At 33.9% G+C, this 24,419-nt stretch overlaps 1 protein-coding gene across 3 annotated transcripts in view; it reads left to right on the forward strand.

Moving 5' to 3' along the window:
* The window catches only part of LOC114329559 (protein ABHD18), a 47,180-nt gene that overhangs the window by 9,833 nt on the left and 12,928 nt on the right, over positions 1 to 24,419 (forward strand). Inside the window, exons 2-6 of one of the 3 annotated variants that reach the window (XM_028278708.2) lie at positions 747 to 831; positions 1,967 to 2,146; positions 2,209 to 2,457; positions 12,967 to 13,056; positions 22,437 to 22,575. In XM_028278708.2, coding sequence (XP_028134509.1) covers positions 747 to 831; positions 1,967 to 2,146; positions 2,209 to 2,457; positions 12,967 to 13,056; positions 22,437 to 22,575 — 743 coding nt within the window. Of the gene's footprint in view, positions 1 to 746; positions 832 to 1,966; positions 2,147 to 2,208; positions 2,458 to 12,966; positions 13,057 to 22,436; positions 22,624 to 24,419 lie in introns of all 3 variants that reach the window. The other 2 variants (XM_028278707.2, XM_028278709.2) reach the window with 2 other exon arrangements.

Genomic DNA, 24,419 nt, shown 5'->3' on the forward strand with positions numbered 1-24,419 from the left:
TATTTTCTTTTCTGAGTTCTTTCATTTCTCCTACCAACTCACCTACCATGTTTTTTATATCCTCTAGTTCCGTATCTTTCTTTTTATTATCAGTTATTAACGTTTTCATCATTTCCGTAATTTCATTCTATCTCCAACAATTTTTTTTTTTTTCGTGAGTTCGATACACTCTTCTGCTCTTACTAAAGATTTCTTCCAAATTCATTACCTTTCCTTTTACCATCCTCTGATACATAAGCATCGCTGCCGCTGTCCGTCATCATAATTTCAATTCCTCTACTATTACAAATTACTATTATACTATTACTATTATACTATTATATTATTTGACTGTATTATACTCGTATTCCTATTTCTATCTGAATGTTGTTTAATTTTATTTATGAAATAAATAAATGTTTTGCAAACAAAATACTTTTTTACAGTAAGTTTTAATTCAAATTGTTTATGCACGAAGAATTTGACACCGATTCCAACAAGGTCAAATTTATAAATTAAAAATCACTTACCGATCGCAAAATGTTAAATCATAATACTTCTGTGTCCCCTTCTGTTGTACACAAAACAACATTCACAACATTAAACAATCCTAAAATCAATCCTAAATCAATTTACATCAGGTACATCGTCCTCTTGTACCTCGAGACCTTAAGGTACATGAGGACGGCTTAAGTAAGTAAATACTAGTTTGGCCGATAACATATAGATCCTTTTTAAATTATTAATAGTTTGTTCTATTTTTGTAGGTTATTCAAGTTTCGAAAGACTGTATCCAACAGAGAATGTTCTTATAAATTAGTGCCAAATGATTATCCAGTTAAAATAATAAATGTAAGTAGAACTAATATGATTCAATAGGTGGTAGTTATGAAATTTGATGAACAATATTTTCTCTTTTAACACCATGGCTGCGTTACGAGACAAATAGACCTCGTATTAGATTAACGGTTAGCTGCATCAACTTTCTACATATATGCCTAGTAATGCACTCAATGTAAGTTTATAAATATCTCTAAACCCAGCCAAGGTGGTAACATTTTTTAATTTCTATTTGTATTTTTAAGTTTATACATTACATTTTTCTATAGTTTGCTACATTGGAATAGTTTTTAAAACATCCTACTTTCAAATATTCCCTATTATAATAAATGTTTTGGGACTAAAACTTCAATAACATCCTAAAAATGTTAAAAGATCTACTAATAGAATTCTTCTTCGTCATGTACCCTGCCATTTCAGGACGTTGGTTACCATCATAGCTATCTTAATTTTATTCACTGTCATCCTAAATAGCATGCTTGTATTAATACCATACCAACCTCACACAAGTTCTTCACTATGTATTCTTTATTCGTCCTTGCGTTTGCCTCCTATTTTCCCTTGCATAATATTTTGTAGCAACCTAAATTTGGGACCTCTAATTGCATGTCTGAAGTACTCCAGCTTTCTCTTCTTGATGGTTTTTATAAGCCCAATAATCTTGCTGAGACGTTCCCATATCTCTTTAGCATTGGTTCTCACTTCGTCTATCCACATCTTCCTTGGTCTTCGTACCGGCCCACCTCCCACCATAGTTCTGTTAAGCGTTCTACTAGGTGTTCTGTCGTTATCCATTCTTATAAGGTGACCTGTCCAGCGCAATCTTTGTGGGCGCAGTCCAAAACTGCGCCATAAAATAAGACTGATAACATGTACCAGTGAAATAAGTAGATTGGCAATGCCATTTTTATATATCTGTTGCATATTACCTTGGGACATCTTTCTAAAAGCAGCTCTGACCTGCTAAATTCTGAAGCTAATTTCACTGTGACTCTCTGCTACAATTTAACTGATATTCAAGTTACTCAATTTGCTCAAGTTTGATTCACTACCTCATAATTGACTTTGAATCTCATAATTTTGCAAATAAGAACAAAATTAAGTGCTTTACATGGTATTTTTACTTGATACTTGTAATTTTTTATAGATAGTGGACAGAACTGATTGTAAAATAATAGAAGGCAAATTTAGAAGCCCATTTGCTACTTTCCTGCCAGGACTAGTACCTGAAGAAGTACAAGATTGTTACTTTCAAATGCTGCTTCCTCTGAAGTGGAAGAGTGAGTACAAACCAGTATGCATTCATCTAGCAGGGACAGGTGATCACGTAAGATCAAAATAGTCAATAGCACTCATAAATAATAACCAACATCAAATTAATGTTTCCAGTATTTTTGGCGAAGAAGGAATATTATGGCGAAACCCTTACTGAAAGAAGGTATTGGAGCTATTATATTAGAGAATCCCTTCTATGGTGTTAGAAAACCAAAGGATCAAATTAGATCTAGTCTTCACCATGTGTCTGATATTTTTGTTATGGGTGGCTGCCTTATATTTGAGTGTATAGTTCTTTTAAACTGGTGTGAAGAACGTGGTTTTGGGCCTTTAGGAGTAACTGGGATTTCTATGGGAGGTCACGTAAGTTGTAATATAGCTTTTTGCTCTATATATTTATTTTATATATTTATTTATTTATTAACACCTTGGCTGCGTTACGAGACAAATCTACATATTACATATTACATTAACGGTTGGCTGCATCGACTGTGTTGGAAAGCACAGTGGCAAATGGGGTGTACGGGACATATATGCCCCGTAATGCACCCAACGTAAGTTTATAAATACCTCTAAATGCAGCCAAGTTGTTAACAGGATAACATAATTCAATTTCAAGTGTAAATATAAAGAATCTTAAACTAAATATGTTGAACAATAATCAAAGCAATAAACAGCAACAACATATAAATAACTATATCATCAAAATTAATACATTAAAACAAAAATATGGAATCTACAAATCATTTAAAGCTAGTTGAATGCAGTAGTAAGAGTCGAAGGAGAACTGACAGAGGAAGTAAGTATACTTAGAGGAGTTCGACAAGGGTGCATACTTTCACCCTTCTTATTCAACGTCTACAGTGAAGTGATATTTCAAGAAGCTTTATTGGATATTGTGGAAGGTATTTTGGTCAACGGAAATAGCATTAATAATATTAGATATGCGGACGATACGGTCATATTTGCAAGTGACATGGAAGCTCTACAGTACATAATACAACATGTATACAATGCAAGTGAAAGGTACGGACTGCAAATGAATCTCAAGAAAACGAAATCAATGATATTCTCAAAAAAACCACAAAATGTAGATAACCTGATCATCAATAATACAGCGATCGAAAGAGTAACAACATATAAATATTTAGGAACGTGGCTAACCGAAGATGGAGATCAAACAAAAGAAATCAGATCTAGAATAGAAATGGCAAGAAACACGTTCATATAATTGAAGAACTTACTTTGCAACCGTAACCTTAATCTAGAGATCCGCACAAGAATGCTACGTTGTTACGTTTTTTCTACTTTACTATACGGCATGGAAGCGTGGACAATAAAACAGTCTGAAATCAAAAAATTAAACTCCTTTGAGATGCGGTGCTACAGGAGAATCCACAGAATATCGTGGACTGAAAAAGTAACTAATATAGAGGTGTTACAAAGAATGAAGAAAGAATGTGAAGTCATAAAAACTGTTAAAATTAGAAAGATTCAATATCTGGGTCATATAATGAGGGGCGAGAAGTACGTATTACTTAGGTTAATTATGCAAGGGAAGAGAAACCCAGGACGACGCAAAATGTCCTGGCTGAGAAATTTGAGAGAGTGGTTCGGTTGCAGCTCATTAGAATTATTCAGAAGTGCGGCCAATAAAATTAAAATAGCGATGATGATTTCCAACCTCCGATATGGGAAGGAACCTGAAGAAGAAGAATGCAGTAGTAGTAGTAGTAATCTTTATTTCGAAAATTGTACCGGGTGTCCCAATAAGAATAGCTCTCGGCCATATCTCAGGAACCGTTTATAGTACAGCTTTGAGAAAGAAAAATATTTATAACAAAAGTTGCCTCGGGAAAAGCCTGGAAATTATTTTCATAATTGAAGGTCCACCGCTAGAGGGCGTAATTGAATATCAAAATTTAAAAAATCAAAATTTTACAAAATTTACCTAATGAAAGGGCACTGGAAATCCAATCATCGTATTCTTCATAAAATTCTGCGCATATTTGATTGTACAAGTTTTAGTCTACCTTTGCAAATCAAATAAGAGGTGGGGTGAGTGGGAACCTTCTTATGAAAAAATGGCTGTAAGCCGGTTCTGCTACGTCGAATTCTGCATACTCGGTCTTGTTGAAAACAGCTCTTTTTCGTCAATGTAAGAGTCTTATTTTCGAAATAGCCTAATAAGTAATATGCTAGATGGTAGGCGTTATTTAATTATTTTCAGAAATATAGTTTTCTTTGGAAAATATTAAATACAAGTATGCATTTTTATTCCTGTATTACAAAATTAGACCAAATTATCAACATAATACCGAAAACCGCATGTCGATACCTTTTTTCTATCTCGAGATATCTTAAGAAATGTGTAAATTTTAAACATAACAGTTACTGTCACCGGTAAACGTGGTTAAGGAAAAGTAGTGTGCTATGGAAAAAACAAAGAAACATTTTCCAGATGTAAACGTATATAATTAATTATAACAACGATAAGACAAACAACACTATAAAATATAACAAAGAAATAAAAGCAACTACTTACTTAGCGACGACCTAAATGTTCAAATTGTTGCCCATCATTTTCGATGCAAGCATTTACCCTTTAAAGAGTAGATTGAACAGCAGTCTCAATTTCTGCTTTCGCAATGCTTTGAACGGTGTTTCGTATTCTCTATAGATTCTAGATCATGTTTTCTCGAGTAGTGGGCCTAGCGGCAAAAACAAGGTCTTTAATCCGTCCCCATAAATAAAAGTCTAAAACAGTAAATCTGTTGCTATTCAATCTACTCTTGAAAGAGTAAATGCTTGCATCGAAAATGATGGGCAACAATTTGAACATTTAGGCAGTCGCTAAGACTATAAGTAGTTGCTTTTATTTCCCTGTTATATTTTATAGTGTTGTTTGTCTTATTGTTGTTTTAATTAATTATATACGTTTACATCTGGAAAATGTTTATTTGTTTTTTCCATAGCACACTACTTTTCCTTAACCTCGTTTACCGACGACAGTAGTAACTGTTATGTTTAAAATTTGATTTAGCAGAACCGGACTTACAGCAATTTTTTCATAAGAAGGTTCCCACTCACCCCCACCTCTTTTTGCAAAGGTAGACTTAAATTTGTGAAATCAAATATGCCCAGAATTTTATGAAGAATACGATGATTAGATTTCCAGTGCCCTTTCATTAGGTAAATTTTGTAAAATTTTGATTTTTTAATTTTTGATATTCAATTACGCTCTCTAGCGGTGGACCTACAATTATGAAAATAATTTCCAGGCTTTTCCCGAGGCAACTTTTGTTATAAATATTTTTCTTTCTCAAAGCTGTACTATAAACGGTTCCTGAGATATGGCCGAGAGCCATTCTTATAGGGACATCCGGTACATACATATATACAAAGACATACACATTATACGCAGAGCGAAACACTCATCAAAAAAGAAAAAAATTACAGAAATCCTGTTACATATTTGAATTCATAAAATATATCACCTTATATGGTTCTATCGACAATAGTAATCTATGTACAGCCTTTTTACACTGAGTTAGATTTCTAATCACTCTAGTGTCATGGGGCAATTTATTGAAGAATCTCATTCAAGAATATTTGGCACCTTTTTCTGTCACAGTCAATCTGTGAATGGGGTAGATGTACTTAATCTCCCTATTGTTATAACAGTGTATAGGTAGATTCATTTCAAATAGATGTTTATTTCTGAAGAGGAATCGTAGGCATTCCTCAATATACATATATTGCAGGTACTGTTAATATATTGTTAGCTTTGAAGATTCCTCTACAAGATGCTCCAAATCTTCTTCTTCTTATACTTGTTGTAGATCTGTCGATCTGTTAATTCCGACGTTGAAGTATTTCTTGAAAGGTAGACTGCCAGCTATCTCTCCATCTTTTTGGTGGTCTCCCCGGTGAACGCTTGCCTGATGGTTTTCCTTCTAGAGCAATTCTTGGTAGTCTGTGCTCCTCCATTCTTTTTACATGACTGACCCATTCTCATCGTCTTTGTCTGCCCTATCTGACTGCATCTTGCACGCCACATTGTTCCCTGATGATGTTGTTTCGTATTCTATCTCTTCTTGTCTTCCCTGCTATTGCTCTTAGTGTCTTCGTTTCGGCTGTTCGTAGCATGCTTTTGGTTTTATTGGTGTCTTCTCTTGATTCAATGCCATAGGTCATAACAGGTCTGATGCAAGTTTTATAAATTCTAACTTTGCTGTCCATTCTCATATATGGGTTATTCCAGGCCACATCTCTCAAACATCCGGGCAAGACAGCGGCCTTGTTAATTTGTCCTCTTAGGTCTTTGGCTGGGTCATGATAACTTGATAACTCTACACCTAGATATTTGAATTGGTTTAGCTGTTGTATGGGCTTTCCCTCTACCACGAGCTTGCATCTAATTGGGTCTTTCGCAGTGGTAATGCATTTTGTTTTCTGCGTGGATATGTTCATGTTGAGTCGTCGACATGCTTGATAGAATCGATAAAGTTGTCTTTGTAGGTCATCCTCGTCCTCTGCAATCAGGGCTGCATCATCCGCATAGCACACTATACTGATTCTACTGTGGCCGAGTCTGTATCCTAGTTGTAGCGATTCCACATCTTCTATTATTTCATCCATTAGCATATTGAATAGAAATGAACTGAGGCTGTCTCCCTGCCTGATTCCTCCTGGTGTTGGTATGTTGGCCGTAGTGGTGTCGTTTGATTTAATTTTTGTCGTTTTGTTATTGTTCATTTGTTTTATGACTTCAACAATGTTTGCCGGTATCCTTTTTTGCTTAATTTTCTTTATTATATCGCTAAGTCTGACTCTGTCAAATGCTTTCGTTAGGTCTACGAAGCAAATATATGCAGGTTTGTTATATTCCAGGGGTGGTGAACAATATCCCTTCGTTGGCTCAGTGTAGTTGGTCTTTAAGTTGTGATGGAAACACCAAATAATAGTAGCAGAGTTTATTGATGAGACTTACACTATGGATGTTGACCCGGGGTACTTTGAGTAAAGACTTAAATGATGAGCGTTGAAGACAATCACTCGCGTTAATGAATTAATAATAATTGAATTTCTAGACAAGAGATCTTAGTTTTATATAAGTTTAAATTGGGTCAATGTAAACACGGGCCCCGCGTGATTTTGTGTATCTAATTAAGGTAAATTGTTTATCTTATGTCAGCAACTTTTGGCTGATGTCCAAATTATATTATTGATAATTGACCAAATGTGTATGTAATTTAATTAATTACGTGTGTGTGTTTAATAACAAATAAATGCATTCGATCTACTGGGTGATAAAATGATACTGTCCAATTTCGGATATGAATACTGAATATTTGATATTGGACATACTGCGGAATCGGGCAAAAACTGGCCCAAGGGTCAATACTCAAAGTTTACATATAAGTATTACATAAAATAGTCAACTTCAAACATGTTAATAAATAAATAGTTTAAGAATAATCAACAATCTTCCAACCGTACTCTAGCTATCAATGTCCGACTCTATCTCTAGATTAAAATTAGGGCAATTGGATGAAAATGTGGAGAGTGGGATGTCGGCCTTTGAAGTCGACAGTACATTGTTATGCCGATTACTACTTAATACAGGTACTTCCTGTTCGTTAGTCTGAGTATGTGGATTCCCTGAACGACATAGTCGTACAACAGGACGGTATTTCCATAACGTGAGTATCCCAATTATTACCATTATAGTAATGGTCCCGGTGGCTACAAAATAATGCCAATTAGATTCTGGAATCGATTGCCACTGCGTATGCGTCATTTCTTGTTCTAGACTTTCCTCCTCAAGTAACGCGTGACGTAGCTCTCCTCCTGGTATGTCCGGGTAGGTGTTTAGAGGCATGTTAAACCTGCGGGGTGTCCTCGCCACCAATTGGGCCACGGGAGTGATTGGAGCCTTCAGGTAGCTTGTTACCGCTCTCTCCATCCCACTGCTAGTGGGGAGTAATGTAATATTTTTCGTTTGGGCGATACATTTGGGTGAAAGTTTCAGGAATAGAAAGGAATAGAAAGTTTCATGAACAATATCCCTTCGTTGGCTCAGTGTAGTTGGTCTTTAAGTTGTGATGGAAACACCAAATAATAGTAGCAGAGTTTATTGATGAGACTTACACTATGGATGTTGACCCGGGGTACTTTGAGTAAAGACTTAAATGATGAGCGTTGAAGACAATCACTCGCGTTAATGAATTAATAATAATTGAATTTCTAGACAAGAGATCTTAGTTTTATATAAGTTTAAATTGGGTCAATGTAAACACGGGCCCCGCGTGATTTTGTGTATCTAATTAAGGTAAATTGTTTATCTTATGTCAGCAACTTTTGGCTGATGTCCAAATTATATTATTGATAATTGACCAAATGTGTATGTAATTTAATTAATTACGTGTGTGTGTTTAATAACAAATAGATGCATTCGATCTACTGGGTGATAAAATGATACTGTCCAATTTCGGATATGAATACTGAATATTTGATATTGGACAGGTGGCCAAACTGCGGCTCGCGAGCCACATGCGGCTCTTTGAAGGATTACTTGTGGCTCTCGATTGTACCCGAGTTATTTTTCAATTTTGTATTAGATATGATTTAAAAAAAATTTTATCGTTCCATAATATGTGTTTCAAAATGTCTTTTAATTTACTGACAACAAACATGAAAGACTTTGTAACAAATTCCTTTTCCATCCAAGATAAGAATGATATGACACATCGAAAACTGCGCTAACGAACATTACATAAGAGTGGCGCAATGTAAAAGTCAGTAATCAACCGAATCCAGACCGATTTTTGTATAACTCTTGCTACAGATGTAATTTGTATTAGGTACACATTTTGCATTTAAGTCATTTTACTCGACTTAGAAAAAAATTTTTACCATATTATACTAGAAAAACTTAACGAGTAGGTATATAAAAAAGCCGAAAGGAATATTGACCGAACTCCAAAATAGATTTGAAGACTTAAAATATGTTAAATCGTCTCTTCATTTTTTTCCGAATTCATTTGAAATGAACATAGTTCATAAGGTGAATTTTTTATTATTACCAATATATGACCCAAACAACATCTGGAGAATTAAAATTAATAGAGACGCAAGAAGATCAAGCTCGAAAATAAAACTATTCGACGCAGAATACCGAATTTTGGAAATTTGTACCAGAATCCAAGAAGGTACCCTAAAAAAGAATGCTTGTCGAATTATTTCCATATTAGGAACAACGTACTTGTGTGGACCATTTTATTCCATTTTATAATTCGTGAAATCCTAACACCGATCAATATTACCTAACCAGCATCTAAAAGAATTACTGAGAAGTCACATATTAATCACCAAATTCTAAAGAATTATCAAAAGAAGGTAAACAAAGATGTAATTAAGTTTAAATATTTCGTAATTGTATTTCGGTTTTCAGTAAGTAAAAGTTGTGTTAAAAAAATTGTAAATACCTTCTATACATAGATACTTTTTGAATAAGTATTTTATTGCGGCTCGCGAAAAACTTCAACTTGTGAAAAGTGGCTCGGACTATTAAGAAGCTTGGCCACCCCTGTTATATTCTATCGACTTCTCTTTCACTTGTTTCATGACAAATATTGCGTCCGTCGTCGACCTGTCTTTTCTGACTCCTTGCTGTTCTTCTCTGTTCTTTATCTGTGATTCCAATTTATCCTTGAGTATGCCTGTGAATAACTTCATTGTCGTATTTAAGAGAGTTATTCCTCTGTAGTTGTCCGGGCATGATCTTTGCCCTTTCTTAAAAATCGGTATTGTGATACTGGTGTGCCAATCTTGTGGTATCTCTGCTTTGTCTAAGATTTTGTTAAACAATGTTGTGAGACAATTAGTGAGTTTCTGAAAGCCGTATTTCAGCAGTTAGTTCGGTATGCCATCAGTACCTGGCGATCGTCTATTCTTTAAGATCTTCATTCTCGCTTCTACTTCAGTTTCTTTAGTGATATACCTGTCTTCTGTATTGTAATCGTGTTCGTCATTGGCGTCTCAGCTCCAAATCTCATTTTTTAATAATTCTGAGCGCTCGTTTCTGACATAAAAATATCTTCTCAAGTTCATTACTTCCACCATAAAAAATTGCCCCATAAAGCACCAAAGATTCAAAGTTTGAAAAATAAACTGTTTTTAGGTCATCTTGATTCTTAAGTCCTTCATAATATTTACTCTCTTTATAGACTAAGAGCCGCTATAGATGAAATTTCTTAATCATTTTAGGCACGGTGGGACCCTATAACTTAAATAGTAGAACCTAAAAGAAAACGTTTGAACACTGTGCCGTCACTTTTCAGTGGCACATGCGTCGACAGTGGCGCATCAAACTTTCCACTTATGGACGGGGTAAATAAATTAAAAGTTACCCTCCCTTACTAACAGAATTATTTTTTTTTTATTTTTTTAAGTTCTATGTGATTAACACATAGGACTCAGCGTAATTTTAACCCACCACCCCCTTCCCCCTGCCCCCACCATCAAAAACTTCATTTTTGGTTTTTATTTTTTGTTGGTGGGATGCAATAAATTTTAAAATTTCAAAAAATTCACACGCATAGCTGAGGCTTTTATAAAACACACTTATTTTTTGTAGACCCATAGGTAGAGTATACATAACCTCAAAAAATTAAAAGGAATTTTTTTTTTTCAAAAAAGCGTATAACTTTTTTTGAGGAATAGCTGCAGGTCTAATTTTTTTTAATCTTGTGTGTTTTATCAAACACTATATTTTTAATTTTTTCAGATTTTTCCGTAAGGCCCCACCTTCAAAAATCCGAAAAACTCTTTTTTGGGGGGGTTTTGGGAGATTTTCCCTATTTTATAGACTTCATAATATATCAAATAAATTTTGTTTTTATAGCTTATATGTAACTTGAAGTAACTGAGTCCTTTAGAATATTTAAAAATCAGAAAAACACGTTCAAACCCCCCAAAACCCCCTTAAAAAACAGTTTTTTTGGATTTTTGAAGGTGACCAGCGTTACAGAAAAATCTGAAAAAAATTAGAAATATAGTGTTTGATAAAATACACAAGACTAAGAAAAAATTAGATCTGCAGCTATTCCCAAAAAAAAGTTATATACTTTTTTCCAAAAAAAAAAATTTTAAAATTTTTTTGAGGTTATGTACACTCAACCTACAGGTCTATAAAAAATAGACGTGTTTTATAAAGGCCTTAACTATGTGTGTGAATTTTTTGAAATTTTAAAATTGATTGCATCCCACCAAAAAAAAATAAAATCGAAAATTAAAGTTTATGATGGTGGGGGCAGGGAGAAGGGAGTGGTGAATTAAAATTACGATGAATCTTATGTCTTAATCACATAGAACTTAAAAAAATGAAAAAAATTAAATTCTGGTAATGAGGGAGTGTATTTTTTAATTTATGTATCCCGTTCATAAGTATAAAGTTTGATGCGCCACTGTAGACGCATGTGCCAATAAAAAGTGACGGCACAGTGCTCAAACGTTTTCTTTTAGGTTCTACTATTTAAGTTATAGGGTCCCGTCGTGCCTAAAATGATTAAGAAATTTCACTTATAGCGGCTCTTAGTCTATTAGTGATGTATTGCAAAGCTGGTAAACAAAGACTGTTGGAACTATAGATATCTAATACAGTAATATTTACCTATATTCAAGCTCATTCCATTATTCTGATCTCAATTGAAGAGCTTGGTGCAATAAACGTCCACATGCACTTTTCATACTTTTGAGGAAAATGTTCATATATCGATCCTAAGGCGTATGCTATTAACATTTTTGGTACAATAACCGTTCACATTGTTCTACGTTGAATTTCTGGCACACTACATGTACGGTTTTTGCTCCAAACTGTGCGGATATCTGTTTGAAGGCAACAAACGTTACCTTAATTTTGACAAAAGTGGTTTTTGACCGGTTATTGCACCAAGCCCTTCAATTAATACAGTCATTAACACTGTTTACTCTTGCATGTAACGTAGCATATGCAAATAATAAAAATTCGAAAAACTGAAAATTGAAACCAACGTTGTTTATAAACAGATTGAAAATCCCAGCTTAAATCCCTGAGGAACACCAGAATGAGCTGAAATGAGATTAGATAAGTGGTTCTTAACCATGATTTTGAGACTTTCAATTAGAAAATGTAGTTGTTTTGTCGTATTTAGTTTAGGATTCATATTTGAAATTGAATTGTAAAAAGGGGTTGTCCTGTTAATAAATAAATAAAAAAGTAAATAAATAAATAATACCTCCATTTTTATGCTTGTAGTTTTAGAAATGAAATAATGGTTGAATGGTTAATAAATTTATGAAGGTTTTAGTCAAAAGGGAGCAACCAAAATCATCAAAAATGTAAGTTAAATATGTCTTAAGAACTGCATTAATTTTTGAAATCAAATCATTTTTACTTAATATATATGTACAGCTGGTTCCTAAAAAAACTGATACGACTCTTAGTAAGATTTGATTATTTTGAGCAGTGTATGATTGGTTTGACATTATATTATATTTATTATGACAGACAAATAATAAAATAAACAAACAGCCAATTTTTGAGGTTGAACGGGTTGAACAGAATTAGTTATTGAACAAATTTTAAGATTTGACAGTGACAGTGACAGCATGTAAATAATAATTTATCCTTCAAAATACACTGCTCAATTTTCTACAAAATACGCTTTAAGAGTCGTATCAGTTTTTTGGAACCAGCTGTACATACATTCAATATCATTATTTTTAGGTAACTGTGAAATATTTGGTTATTCTTTTTTGAGCTATTTTTTTTATATTTTTTTATGCAAACAAACGCTTTTTCAATACAATTTAAGCACCCTTCTTTAGATGGCTTCTTTAGCAGCATCAAACTGGCCCAGACCTTTAGTGCTAGTCCCTTGCTTATCATGGTCCACTGCATCATCTGTATTTACAGAGGTAAAATATAAATATTTAGGGTATACAATTTATTTAAAGTATTTTTGTGTTGTATGAACATTTTTTGATAACTATATGGTACAAAAGTTTTTTGGTAAAAAATTTTTTTATTTGTTAGTATATTCCGATACAAATACCTTCAAGTCTTCAAAAAGATATGTAGAAGCTATTACCTTGTAATTACTTGAAAATCTTTTACCACAAATATTTTTTTTCAAGTTTGGAAAAATTTTTATGGAAGGCTACAAGGACCTTACGAAGGCAGAACTATACAATCCCACCAGTAACAACAGAAACAGGAAAATCGATAAAAAGTTCACTAGAAAAAGCAGAAATATTAATTTGTGACACACCTTGAAAATATTTTACGCCAAATAACGGAAAATACTCACTACAAACTGAAGAAGAGATTATTTCAATACACACAAAACCTTACCGTAGAACTTCCTGAAAAAAGATTCACAAAAATTAAGTAAAAACCTGTCAGCAACTCCTAGAGAAAGACTTGCAATTTCTGACACAGTTATTTATCTCTACAGGGTGTCCAAAAACTCTCCCAACAAACGAAGACCGGAGATTCCTCAGATAATTTAACCCAATTCATCTAGTCCGAAAATGCTTCCTAAGGGAGGAGAGCTCTTTAAAAATGACGTAATTAGTTTTTTTTTAAATAGCTCCAGAACGCTTTTACATATTTATAAAAACGAAAACTGGTACGCCTATTTATCTTCCAGAGATAAATCGATTCCATCAATTGGGAATTTCTAATACCGGTCATAGGCGTCCGTTTTAGGTAGAGCAACGGTTATTTTATTCCATAACTTTTTTGTCTTTAACTTTTAAGTATTTCGCCGGTACCTATGATTAATGTGATTCCTAATACATTTCCAGTGAAAATAATAACTCTTTTATAAGTGTTGGCGATACAATTCTTTTTTATATGCGTGTCCGCGAAGATTATAACTCCCAAAATATTTATAACGAAAAGATGTAGTCCATAATAGATGCCGAAGAAAATAATTATTTCCCTTTCTGTTTCTGTTTCTACCGACGAAACAATTATTTCTGGGAACTTTTTAGTAATTATAATTTTCGTGGACCCAAAAACAGAAATGATGTTTTTTGGCTGATACTCCTCAAAAAATAATTTTTTTAAAAAATAATTTTAACACTTTATTAGGTATTATAACTTTCACAATCATATAATCGAAAATAATATTTTTTCTATATAAAATAATTAATAATTAATTTTTCTTCGATAAAATAATAGCATTCTTCGGAGTTATACTTTTCGTAGGCTACGGCGATTTTTGATACGGGATTATTAAACTCTGAGGTATTCAGTTCTAAAAGGTACTCTTATTTTAAGTCGGTATGATTCACCGTTTTCTAGAAAAATCGATTTGAAAATTTTTCGTGTTTTGAATTTGAAAAAAATCATCAACAGAAACTCCAGGTAAAGTAGTCCATTATATAGTTCAGGGGTGGCCAAACTGTGGCTCGCGAGCCACATGTGACTCTCTGAAGGATTATTGTAGCTCTCAATAAATGTACCTGAATTACTTTTAATTTTTGTGTTTCAAAATGCCTTAAATTACTGACAAAAAAATATAATAGACCAAGTGTAACATCAGGACTTAGACAAGGAGACCCCTTATCACCGTTTTTATTCAGTTTGGCCTTAGAATATGTAATAATTAAAATATCATCTGAGCTGACAGGGGGATTTGCGAATCGAGGACCAAAACTATTGTTGGCGTTTACTGATGATCTAGGTGCATTCGCTCATTCTACAAGAGACGTGAGAGAGGTGTTTTCACAACTCGAGGAAGAAACAGGCAGTCTGGGTCTTCGAATAAATGAAGAGAAGACAAAGTTCATGCCAGTAATCAAAAATCCAAGACCAAGAGTTAGGCAGAACATAACCATTAATTACCACAACTTCGAAGTTGTAAAAGAGTTTAAATATCTAGGAGCGGTAATCACAGATGCCAACCACATATTATAAAAAGAGGTCTGAGCAAGGATAGCTGCGTGGAATAGAGCATTATACTCCCTATCATCATTATTAAGATCTAAGCTGCTAAAAAGACAATCTAAATAATTAAGACTGTACATGCCAATTATTCGCCCAATCGTTACATATGGAAGTGAAACATAAACTCTACATCAGCGGGAAATAAATAAGTTGCTGGTATTTGAAAGAAAAGTTATCAGAATGATATTTCGCCCTCAAAGAGATGAATTAACAGGAGAGTCCAGAAGGCGCCGCAAAGCTGAATTATTAGTGACTGTGTGTGGTACTGAAAACATCGTTAGACATATAAAAGCTAATATAAGATGGGCAGGTCATGTGGTAAGATCAGCCGAAGACAGAGTGTTAAGGACAGTGTTTTTGAGAGACGGTAGATCAGTAGGCCGTCCCAGAACAGGATGGAAGGATGGTGAAGAATAGAAGTATCCTGAGCTAGTAAAGGCTGCTCGTAGATTTATTTGCATATTTGAAACAACGATGTGAACCATTTTATTTCACTTTAAAATTCGTGAAATCCAAACACTGAGAAAAATTGAATACCTTTTTTACACTTTTTAAATAATTGTTTAATTGCGGCTGGCGAAAAATATATCAGCTATCTTTAAGCTAGACATGAACCAAGTTAGTTTTCATTAGACATGAACCAAGAAATTCATACATGTTTTATTGATTTCGAAAAGGCCTTTTACAAAGTACGGCATGAACCACTAAGGCAAGTTCTAATAAACAAAAATATAGACAGCCGAGATATTCGAATTATATGCAACCTATATTGGAATCAAACAGCAAATGTGAAGGTTGAGGGTAGGCTAACAGAAGAAATTCAAATCAGTCGAGGAGTCCGACAGGGATGTATCTTATCGCCACTTTTATTTAATCTGTATAGTGAAGTCATCTGTCAACAAGCACTCGCGGAAGAAGATGTTGGTCTGATAATAAATGGTGAGACGATCAACAATATAACGATACATTTTTGGCAAAGTAACGTAAGTGACATTTTTGGCAATCATGTTTTTCCATTAAACAAACGCTCTTATTGTTTAGAAGGTACTGCCGGAGTGTTGTAAGCCTAGACATATTATGTTTGAATTAATTCTAGGCTTACTACACTTTGGCAGTACCTTCTAAACAATAATAGCTTTAGTTTAATGGAAAAACATAAAATGTCACTTACGTTACTTTGCCAAAAATGTATCGATAAGGTATGCTGACGATACGGTTCTCCTATCGGAAGTCTCAATATATACTGTAACAGTTACGGCTTGAAAATTAATTTGAAGAAAAAACTAAAGGTAATCGCGAAATCAAAGAACATCAGAGCTTATCTTGTAATAGACAATACAGCGATTGAGCGTCTGTCCTGTTATAAATATCTAAGTGCTTGGATCACAGACGATACTGATCAAACAAAAGAGATTAAATGCAGAATAGAAATTGCTAGATCAGTCTTTAATAGAATGCGCAAACTCTTTTGCAATCGTGATATCAACATAAAGTTACGAATACGAATGCTGCGGTGTTATGTCTTTTCCACCCTGATATATGGAGTTGAGGCTTGGACACTAAAACAGTCGACCATAAAAAACATCGAATCATTCGAGATGTGGTGCTATCGGCGCATTCTCAAAATATCATGGATGGACCGCGTCACTAACACGCAAGTACATACTCCCAAACTTTAGACAAAAGATGCGAAATTATAAATGAGATAAAAACTAGAAATATGGAATACTTGGGGCACATTATTAGGGGTGAAAAGTACGAACGTTTAAGAAATATCATGCAGGACAAAAGAAATGTGGGAAGAAGAAAAATATAGTGGCTTCGAAATCGACGTGAATGGTTCGGGCGTAGTTCGATTGAACTTTTTAGACGCGCTGCTAACAAAGTCGCAGTGGCCATGATGATTTCCAATCTCCGCTAGGATTGGCCCGTGAAGAAGAAGATCTTTCTTCTTCTTCTTCATGTGCCATCTCCTCTAAGAAGGTTGGCAACCATCACGGCAATTCGCACTTTCGATACCGCTGCTCTAAAGAGATCAGCAGAAGTGCAATTAAACCAAGCTCTCAAATTGTTTAACCAGGAGATGCGTCTTCTTCCGCGACTCCTTCTACCCTCCTAAAGAAGATCTTTAAGTGCTTACTAATGAAAGTACCTACTTAATTAGTGTTTGAGAAGTTTATTTTGGTTTACTGTCAAAATAGGTATATGAATTGATAGATCGCTTTGGTGTAGATGTGTGTAGACATGTAGTTATCAAAGGATCCTCATATTTGCACACATTTTTTGAAGTGGTCATTGTTTTTTAATATTGTTGAATTGGCATTAAGTTTTTAGATTTCTATATTATCATTTTCAATTGAATGTATTTGAAATCAATTAGGCTAACACAAAAAACTCTTTCGATATATGTATCAAAGGGGAAATGTCATATGACGAGACAGTCTTATTGGAAATGGAAGAAATTAACACGATGTATATCAGAAATTTGGATAATAAACTATAACATGTAAAGATGTGTGGGAGAAAATAATATAGTTGATATACAATTCTCTCCGAGTTACATTCAAGTACTAACGATGACAATGATACTAATAAAATTAAAGATGAACAGTCACAAATGGACACCGAACTAACTTCCGAGTTTGTATGAAGAGTAAGACAACTAAATCGGTCACATCTTAATGGTAAAAATTTGTTTAAGGAATTAAATTTAATACGTACGCCTGTTTCGCGCTTATCGCTGTTTGGTATTATAAAGTGGTCAAAAACGGATATAGAAAGGCTTCAGGGAAAAGTAAGAACACTTCCCACAAAGGGACAAAAGCATCATCCACGCCGTGCAGTAGAGAGAATATTACCGCGGTAGCGGTACACAGCATTGCTTAAATTGCGCACCTCTGCATGGGCGCAGCTCAAGAGGTCAACCAATACTATGTGTATGTTCACAATACAGCGTTGAACTATTGGTTGACATCAGGAAAGATGTTTCCCGAGACAGGTTGTTTCCTACTTGCCATTCAGGATCAGGTTATTCCAACCAGAAATTACCTGAAGTATATTGTACTAAGACTCTCAGGTCCAAAACGACAAATGCCGATACGGATGCCCAAGAAACCATTCAACATATTACCGGGGGCTGCCGGGCGTTTGTCGGAACTGATTACGAACGCCATGACTCAGTAGGAAACATTCTTCATTAAGAACTAGCTAGCAATATTGGACTTCTCCAAACCGATTATCTCCCTTATTATCAATATGTCCCTGATAGAATGCTTGAAAACGACAACTAGAAGCTATACTGGCTATAAACTTACTAGGCAAACAACATTAATAGATGTGGCGATACCTAATAACAATAATCTGCGTGTTAAGCACAACGAAAAGATCGCTTAGTATAGAGATCTCGGAATACAAATAAAGGAGACAATGGAAATGGAGAATGGAAAGTACCCAGATAATACCTATTGTTCTTTTTATTACTGGAGTCATTCTGAAGAACCTCATAGAAAACATCAAAAAGCTAGGTCTAAATGAACATCTTTATAAGACTATGCAGAAAGCTGTGCTACTCTCGACGTTAAGATGCGTACGAAAATTTTTGGGAGATACTCCGGCGTATTAAGTCACCTAGGACTCGATAATATGGAAAGAGTCCCACTATAGCTCAATCCTTGTGATATTTAAGAATCCTTAGGGTAAGAACCGAACAAGTGGGTCGCGGTGGAGGTGGAGGTCGCGGTCGATGTCAATATTCATGTAAAACAAACACATTGTAGTGAATGGAAGAGAACAGAGCAGGTAAGTCGCGGTTGAGGTTTAGCGCGATGCCATCTAGGAAGTTTACATCGATGCTTTTGAGAATAAAATGAGTTTGTTTTACGTGGATGTCTACTGCGCGGCCTACAAGGATGCTTCCCTGTGATTGGTCCGTTCGAAGCCACGTTGTTATTACCTGCGCTATCTGAGTTGATACTTTTTATATAATCCCTTTTTTTGTATTCAGTTTATTTTTGAATTTCTAAAGTAATTAAATTCAGTAAATTTTTGAAATATGAAGGAGGATCTGATTTAACTACAGCTGACATTTCATCACTATCATCACTTGACTGAGACAACATCGCAAAAGCACAGTCTTTTTGTCATTCAAATTTCATTGAACTACATCACTTGATAGTGGTTCTAGCTCGACTTACAGCGCAGGTGACTTCCTTGCTATGTGCTGTCGACATCGACCGCGACTTAACTAGTAACATCAGTGGCGTAACAAACTCCGTCGGGCCCCCCCCCCCCGCAGATTGGAAATGGGGCCCCCTTTAAAAAATTACCCAATGCGGCATGTGTAACAAATACCTATATGTGTTACAGCCCAATGAATCAACGTAAAATATGGCGATACCGTGTAATTTTCAGTGTCACCACAGAAGTGGTCAACTCAAGACTTTTCGAGTTATTTATGAGTAAAAATGTTTATTGTTCAATAAAAAAAAACACGTTTTTAGGCGATTTTTCGCAAATAGTTCGAAGAGTAAGTATTCGATCGAAAAGAACATTGTTAGCAAAAATGTATCTAGCGTATAAAAAAAGTGAAACAAAAATTAAGTCTACCGACTCAGTAAAAGAAAACTTGTAGCTCATGAAATTGACTTATTCTTCGTCAAATTCCAAATCGAATATTTCAACGTGAAATAACCAAAAAATGAAATACTGTTCGAGGAAACTCATTAGAACTTTTTTAAAGTATTTAAAAGAAGCTTTATTTTTTACAAAAGTTTCTAGCATCAAAACTAAGCCAGTTACGCTCAAAATACAGTTAATCCCATTTTTTGGTAAAAAATTGTGAAAATCTCCGCCTATGTAGCACCCCAAATGAAACTAATCATTATCGCCTTACAAATTACCTAACTTTTTTATACGACCTGTAAGTTTCACCGGTTCAAAGTGCTTATTTTTAAAAGGGTTCTAGTTTAAGGGCTTAAAAGAGTCACTAATCACAAGTATATGCAAATTTTAAACAGCCATGTCTTAACCAATTTTTGTCTTACAGAAAAACAAAATAAAGCCAAAATATTTATAAAAGCAAGACCTACCTACATTTCTTTACTCATTGAGATTTTTCGTATCACTAATACTTTTTAAGTTATTTTGAAAAAAGGCATTTTTCCAAAATAAAAAAAAACTTAAATTTTTTCAAAAATAAGAACTGTGAACCGGTCAAACTTACAGATCATATAAACAATAAATATTTAAAGTAATATAAATGGTAAAGCGTTAATGATAAATTTTATTTGGGGTGCGAAATAGGGGCAGATTTTCACGATTATTTTTACCAAAAAAGGGGCCAACTTTATTTTGAGCCTAACTCGTATAGTTTTGATGCTAGAAACTTTTATAAAAAATGAAAATAAAGCTTTTTTGAAACATTTAAAAAAAGTTTTAAGAGTTTTTCCAGAAAATTGCTTAACTTTTTGGTTATTTCAGGTTAAAATATTCGATTTGGAATTGGACAAATACGAATAATAATTTTTCATGAGCTTCAACTGTGCTTTTACAGTGTCGATAGACTTCATGAATAAGTACACCATTTTCTGAATTTTATAAGCTTCATTTTTGCTACAAATATTTTTTCGACATCTAGTATTTAATTCGATAAATATCTATTTTTGAGTTATTTGCGAAAAACCCGTCTGAAAACGTTGTTTTTTTAATAAAGATTTTCACTCGCAACTGACTTGAAAAGTATTAGCATAGATTAAGAAACTCTATAGAAGAACAAAAGTTGCTTATAATTAGTCAATTTATACATTTCCGGACTTACGTTAAACGTATGTTTTTCACCCCAAGCAGGGGTGTCACCCCCGAAGTAAAAGCAACCAACGGCATAAATCCAACTTTGAAGTGGAGTATAACTAGAACCTAAATCCAAATTGTCAAGAAAATATGTCCGTCGTGACGCTGATAATTTCACTTCAAAACTGTCATTTACTGAGCTATTGGTGTATTTATGCATTGTTTATGACGACTTACAGTTTTCATCTTTATTGGCATACAATAAAATAGAACAAAAATTACTAAATGATTACATTAGTATTATTCTATGAGATGAACAATTTTCTTCGTGCACTATCTACTACCAGCGAATATATCTACAATTTTATTAATTCGGATGGACAACTTCATTTTCAATACTGCACTGCTTAAAAAACGTATGTATGCAAATAATATAAAAACACATTCTTACATATATTAGACAACAAGATGGGGCGCTTGACATATTGGGGCTTCATGCTGCAGGAGCCTCTGTTACGCCTCTGGCTAATCGTATCGAAATACTAAACGTAGGTAAAGATTAAAGAGAAACCCCATTTCGGCAAATTGCAATTCTCAATTATTTCAATAGTCACGTACAAAGCATTATAGTTTATTGTCGTTACCATAAAATTTCGGTAGGCCGGAAGGGATTTAAGTTTCTAGATATTGTGAGATGATTCACTTGGCATTGGCAAATACGTCTATTTAGAATTACGTTTTTAATTTTAAACACATAACGTAAAATAATATAACAATAACAGATTTTTACATAATATCAGATGACAAGATGGGGCCCCTAAGCGATTGAGGCCCCCCGCAAGCTTCACGCTGCGGGGGCCTCTGTTACGCCCCTGAGTAACATCCACCGCGACCTACACCTCCACCTCGACCCACTTGTTCTGTTCTTACCCTTAGAGGGAGTGAAAGCTGTATGGCTAAATCTGGACATTAAAGATGAACAGAAAACAATATCAAGTATTTGTGCGACCTTGATGTACAGATCTTAATGTAGGGACTGGTTCTTTTGTTTTATAAAGGCGCTTTGTCACCGGGTCTTTAAACAATTTAAACTTGAGCAAAAAGTACAAAATGATACAGATAATATCGAGTCGCAAAGAGGTCCACTTACTGTTTAGGAGTCGTAGGTACTGCCATCCAGACTTCTGAGGGCCCTCAACTGCATTTATCACCAATAATTGCGTACACCTAGTCCATATACGAAAACTAGCTTAGCCGTGGGTTGACTAGCAACTGTCTCCTTTGCCCTTTTTCAAAGACACAAAGCTTCAGTTTTTGTACTAATTAAGCAAACCTCTCTTTACATCGCGATAGAAAGCAACACCAAAAATAAAAATATTGGGACTGGTTGATTTCCTCGTGTAAATAAGTTAATTAATGAAAATCCAACAGTACTGTAAACAAAAACGTTAATGCAACCAATAAATAATTATCCACAATGATCAATAAGTTTAATTGACAAATTTTTATCATTTACTGTATCACTATAATTTTTTAAGATCTTTATAATTTTTAGGGTGTAATGAGTGAGTCAATTGATTGGGAAATGCTGCAAGACCAATATAAATCCAACGACCTTTTGTGCAATAGTCTCTCTAAGCAATGTAAAATCGTTGATAACCCCTTTTTGTGTGACCTTAGCCAAAATTTGCCAGGTAATATTTTCATTAGATCCGTGGAAAAGAAACTAGCAGATATCAAGGGTAAATACGATTGATTATTATTTGGGCTTTTATCAAGTAGCATATTTATCATTGGTTTAATCGGAAATCAGTATCAGGTGTATTAATGGGCCGTAGTAATAGACCAGGGAGCATCTGTAAAAATATTAGTACATTTGGACGTTGAGAGGTGACTCATATTTTTTTGCAGAAGTTGCTTGAAAATAACTAATATAATATTTCAGTTATCCTCCCATTCAAAAAGGTCCGGAACATTGTTTAAATAATCAAAATGTCAAAAAATGAAGGAAAAATTCGATTTTTTTCTTCGATTATAACTGTAAAAGTATTCATTTCCGAGAAAAGTTGCACTGACATAAAAGTTGCGTAATTAAATTTTCTACAATATAGGATTAGTTAAATATTTTAAAAATTGTCACCCTTGTTGTAAAGTAGCAATATTTGCGAAAAAACATAAAAAAACAAGTATTCGCATTTTACGTTTTTCAACCATTTATGCTACACTCAGGACCTTCATGTTTTACGCAGAAAAACTTTATGATATAATAAAACAATACTGTGAACTTCATGAAGATCGGTTCAATAGATTTTGCAAAATAAATTTTGCAATCAAGCTTTCGCAAAAAAATTCATTTTTCAAAACGTTGCAGGACTGAAAATAAAGCAGACAGCAAGTTGAATTTTTTTTACATAGAAGAATACTGTACCTTTCATTTTCAATTTGCAAAATTAAAATCGGTTAACCACCACGGCGTCAGGAATTTTTTTAAATAAACATTAATTATAAATTAAATAAATTATAATTATAATTTAAATAAAGTAAATACATTTGTTCAAAATAAAAACACATACTCTGTCCTTTGAAATAACACTTTTTTTAGCAAACACTTTCTTTGTTCATATATTTTAAATTATAGAATAAAATTTTATTATTTTTAAACATATGCAATTGTTTAAACAATATTTCACAAACAATAATCAAATTAGTTTGATTTTTGTGGAAATAAAATATTAAAATACAACAAAATATAGAGTAAGCAAATAATATATTAGATAAAGATTGGAAGAAATTTTGGTGGAAATCAACTTGTGTGAATTGAACACCGCTGTCCTGCGCGTAGCACCAAAAATTAATGTTTATTTAAAAAAATTCCTGGGGCCGTGGTAGTTAATCGATTTTAATTTTGCAAATTGCAAATGAAAGGTACAGTATTCTTCTATAAGTAAAAAAAGGTCAACTTGCTATCTGCTTTATTTTCAGACCTGCAACATTTGAATGAATTTTTTTGCGAAAGCTGCATTGGAAAATTTATTTTGCAAAATATTTTGAACCGATCTTAATCAAATTTACAGTATTGTTTGACTCTATCATAAAGTTTTTTTGTGTAAAATATGAAGGTCCTAAGTGTAGCATAAATGGGTGAAAAACGTAAAATGCGACTACTTGTTTGTTTTTTCGCAATTATTGCTATTTTGCAACAAGGGTGACAATTTTTAAAATTTTTAACCAATCCTGTATTGTAGGAAATTTAATTACGCAACTTTTATGTCAGTGCAACTTTTCTCGGAAGGGAATACTTTGAAAGTTATAATCAAAAAACGAAGAAAAAAATCGAATTTTTCCCTCGATTTTTGACATTTTGATTATTTAAACAAAGTTCCGGACCTTTCTGAGTGGGAGGATAACTAAATTATTATTATATGAGTAATTTCCAAGCAATTTATGCAAAAAAATATGAGTCACCTCTCAACGTCCATCTCAAAACAGATGCGCCCTGGACTATAATGGAACAGCCAGGAAAAAACTGTGTCTAATT

Source organism: Diabrotica virgifera, chromosome 10, assembly GCF_917563875.1.
Source record: "Diabrotica virgifera virgifera chromosome 10, PGI_DIABVI_V3a".
Taxonomy (NCBI): domain Eukaryota; kingdom Metazoa; phylum Arthropoda; class Insecta; order Coleoptera; family Chrysomelidae; genus Diabrotica; species Diabrotica virgifera.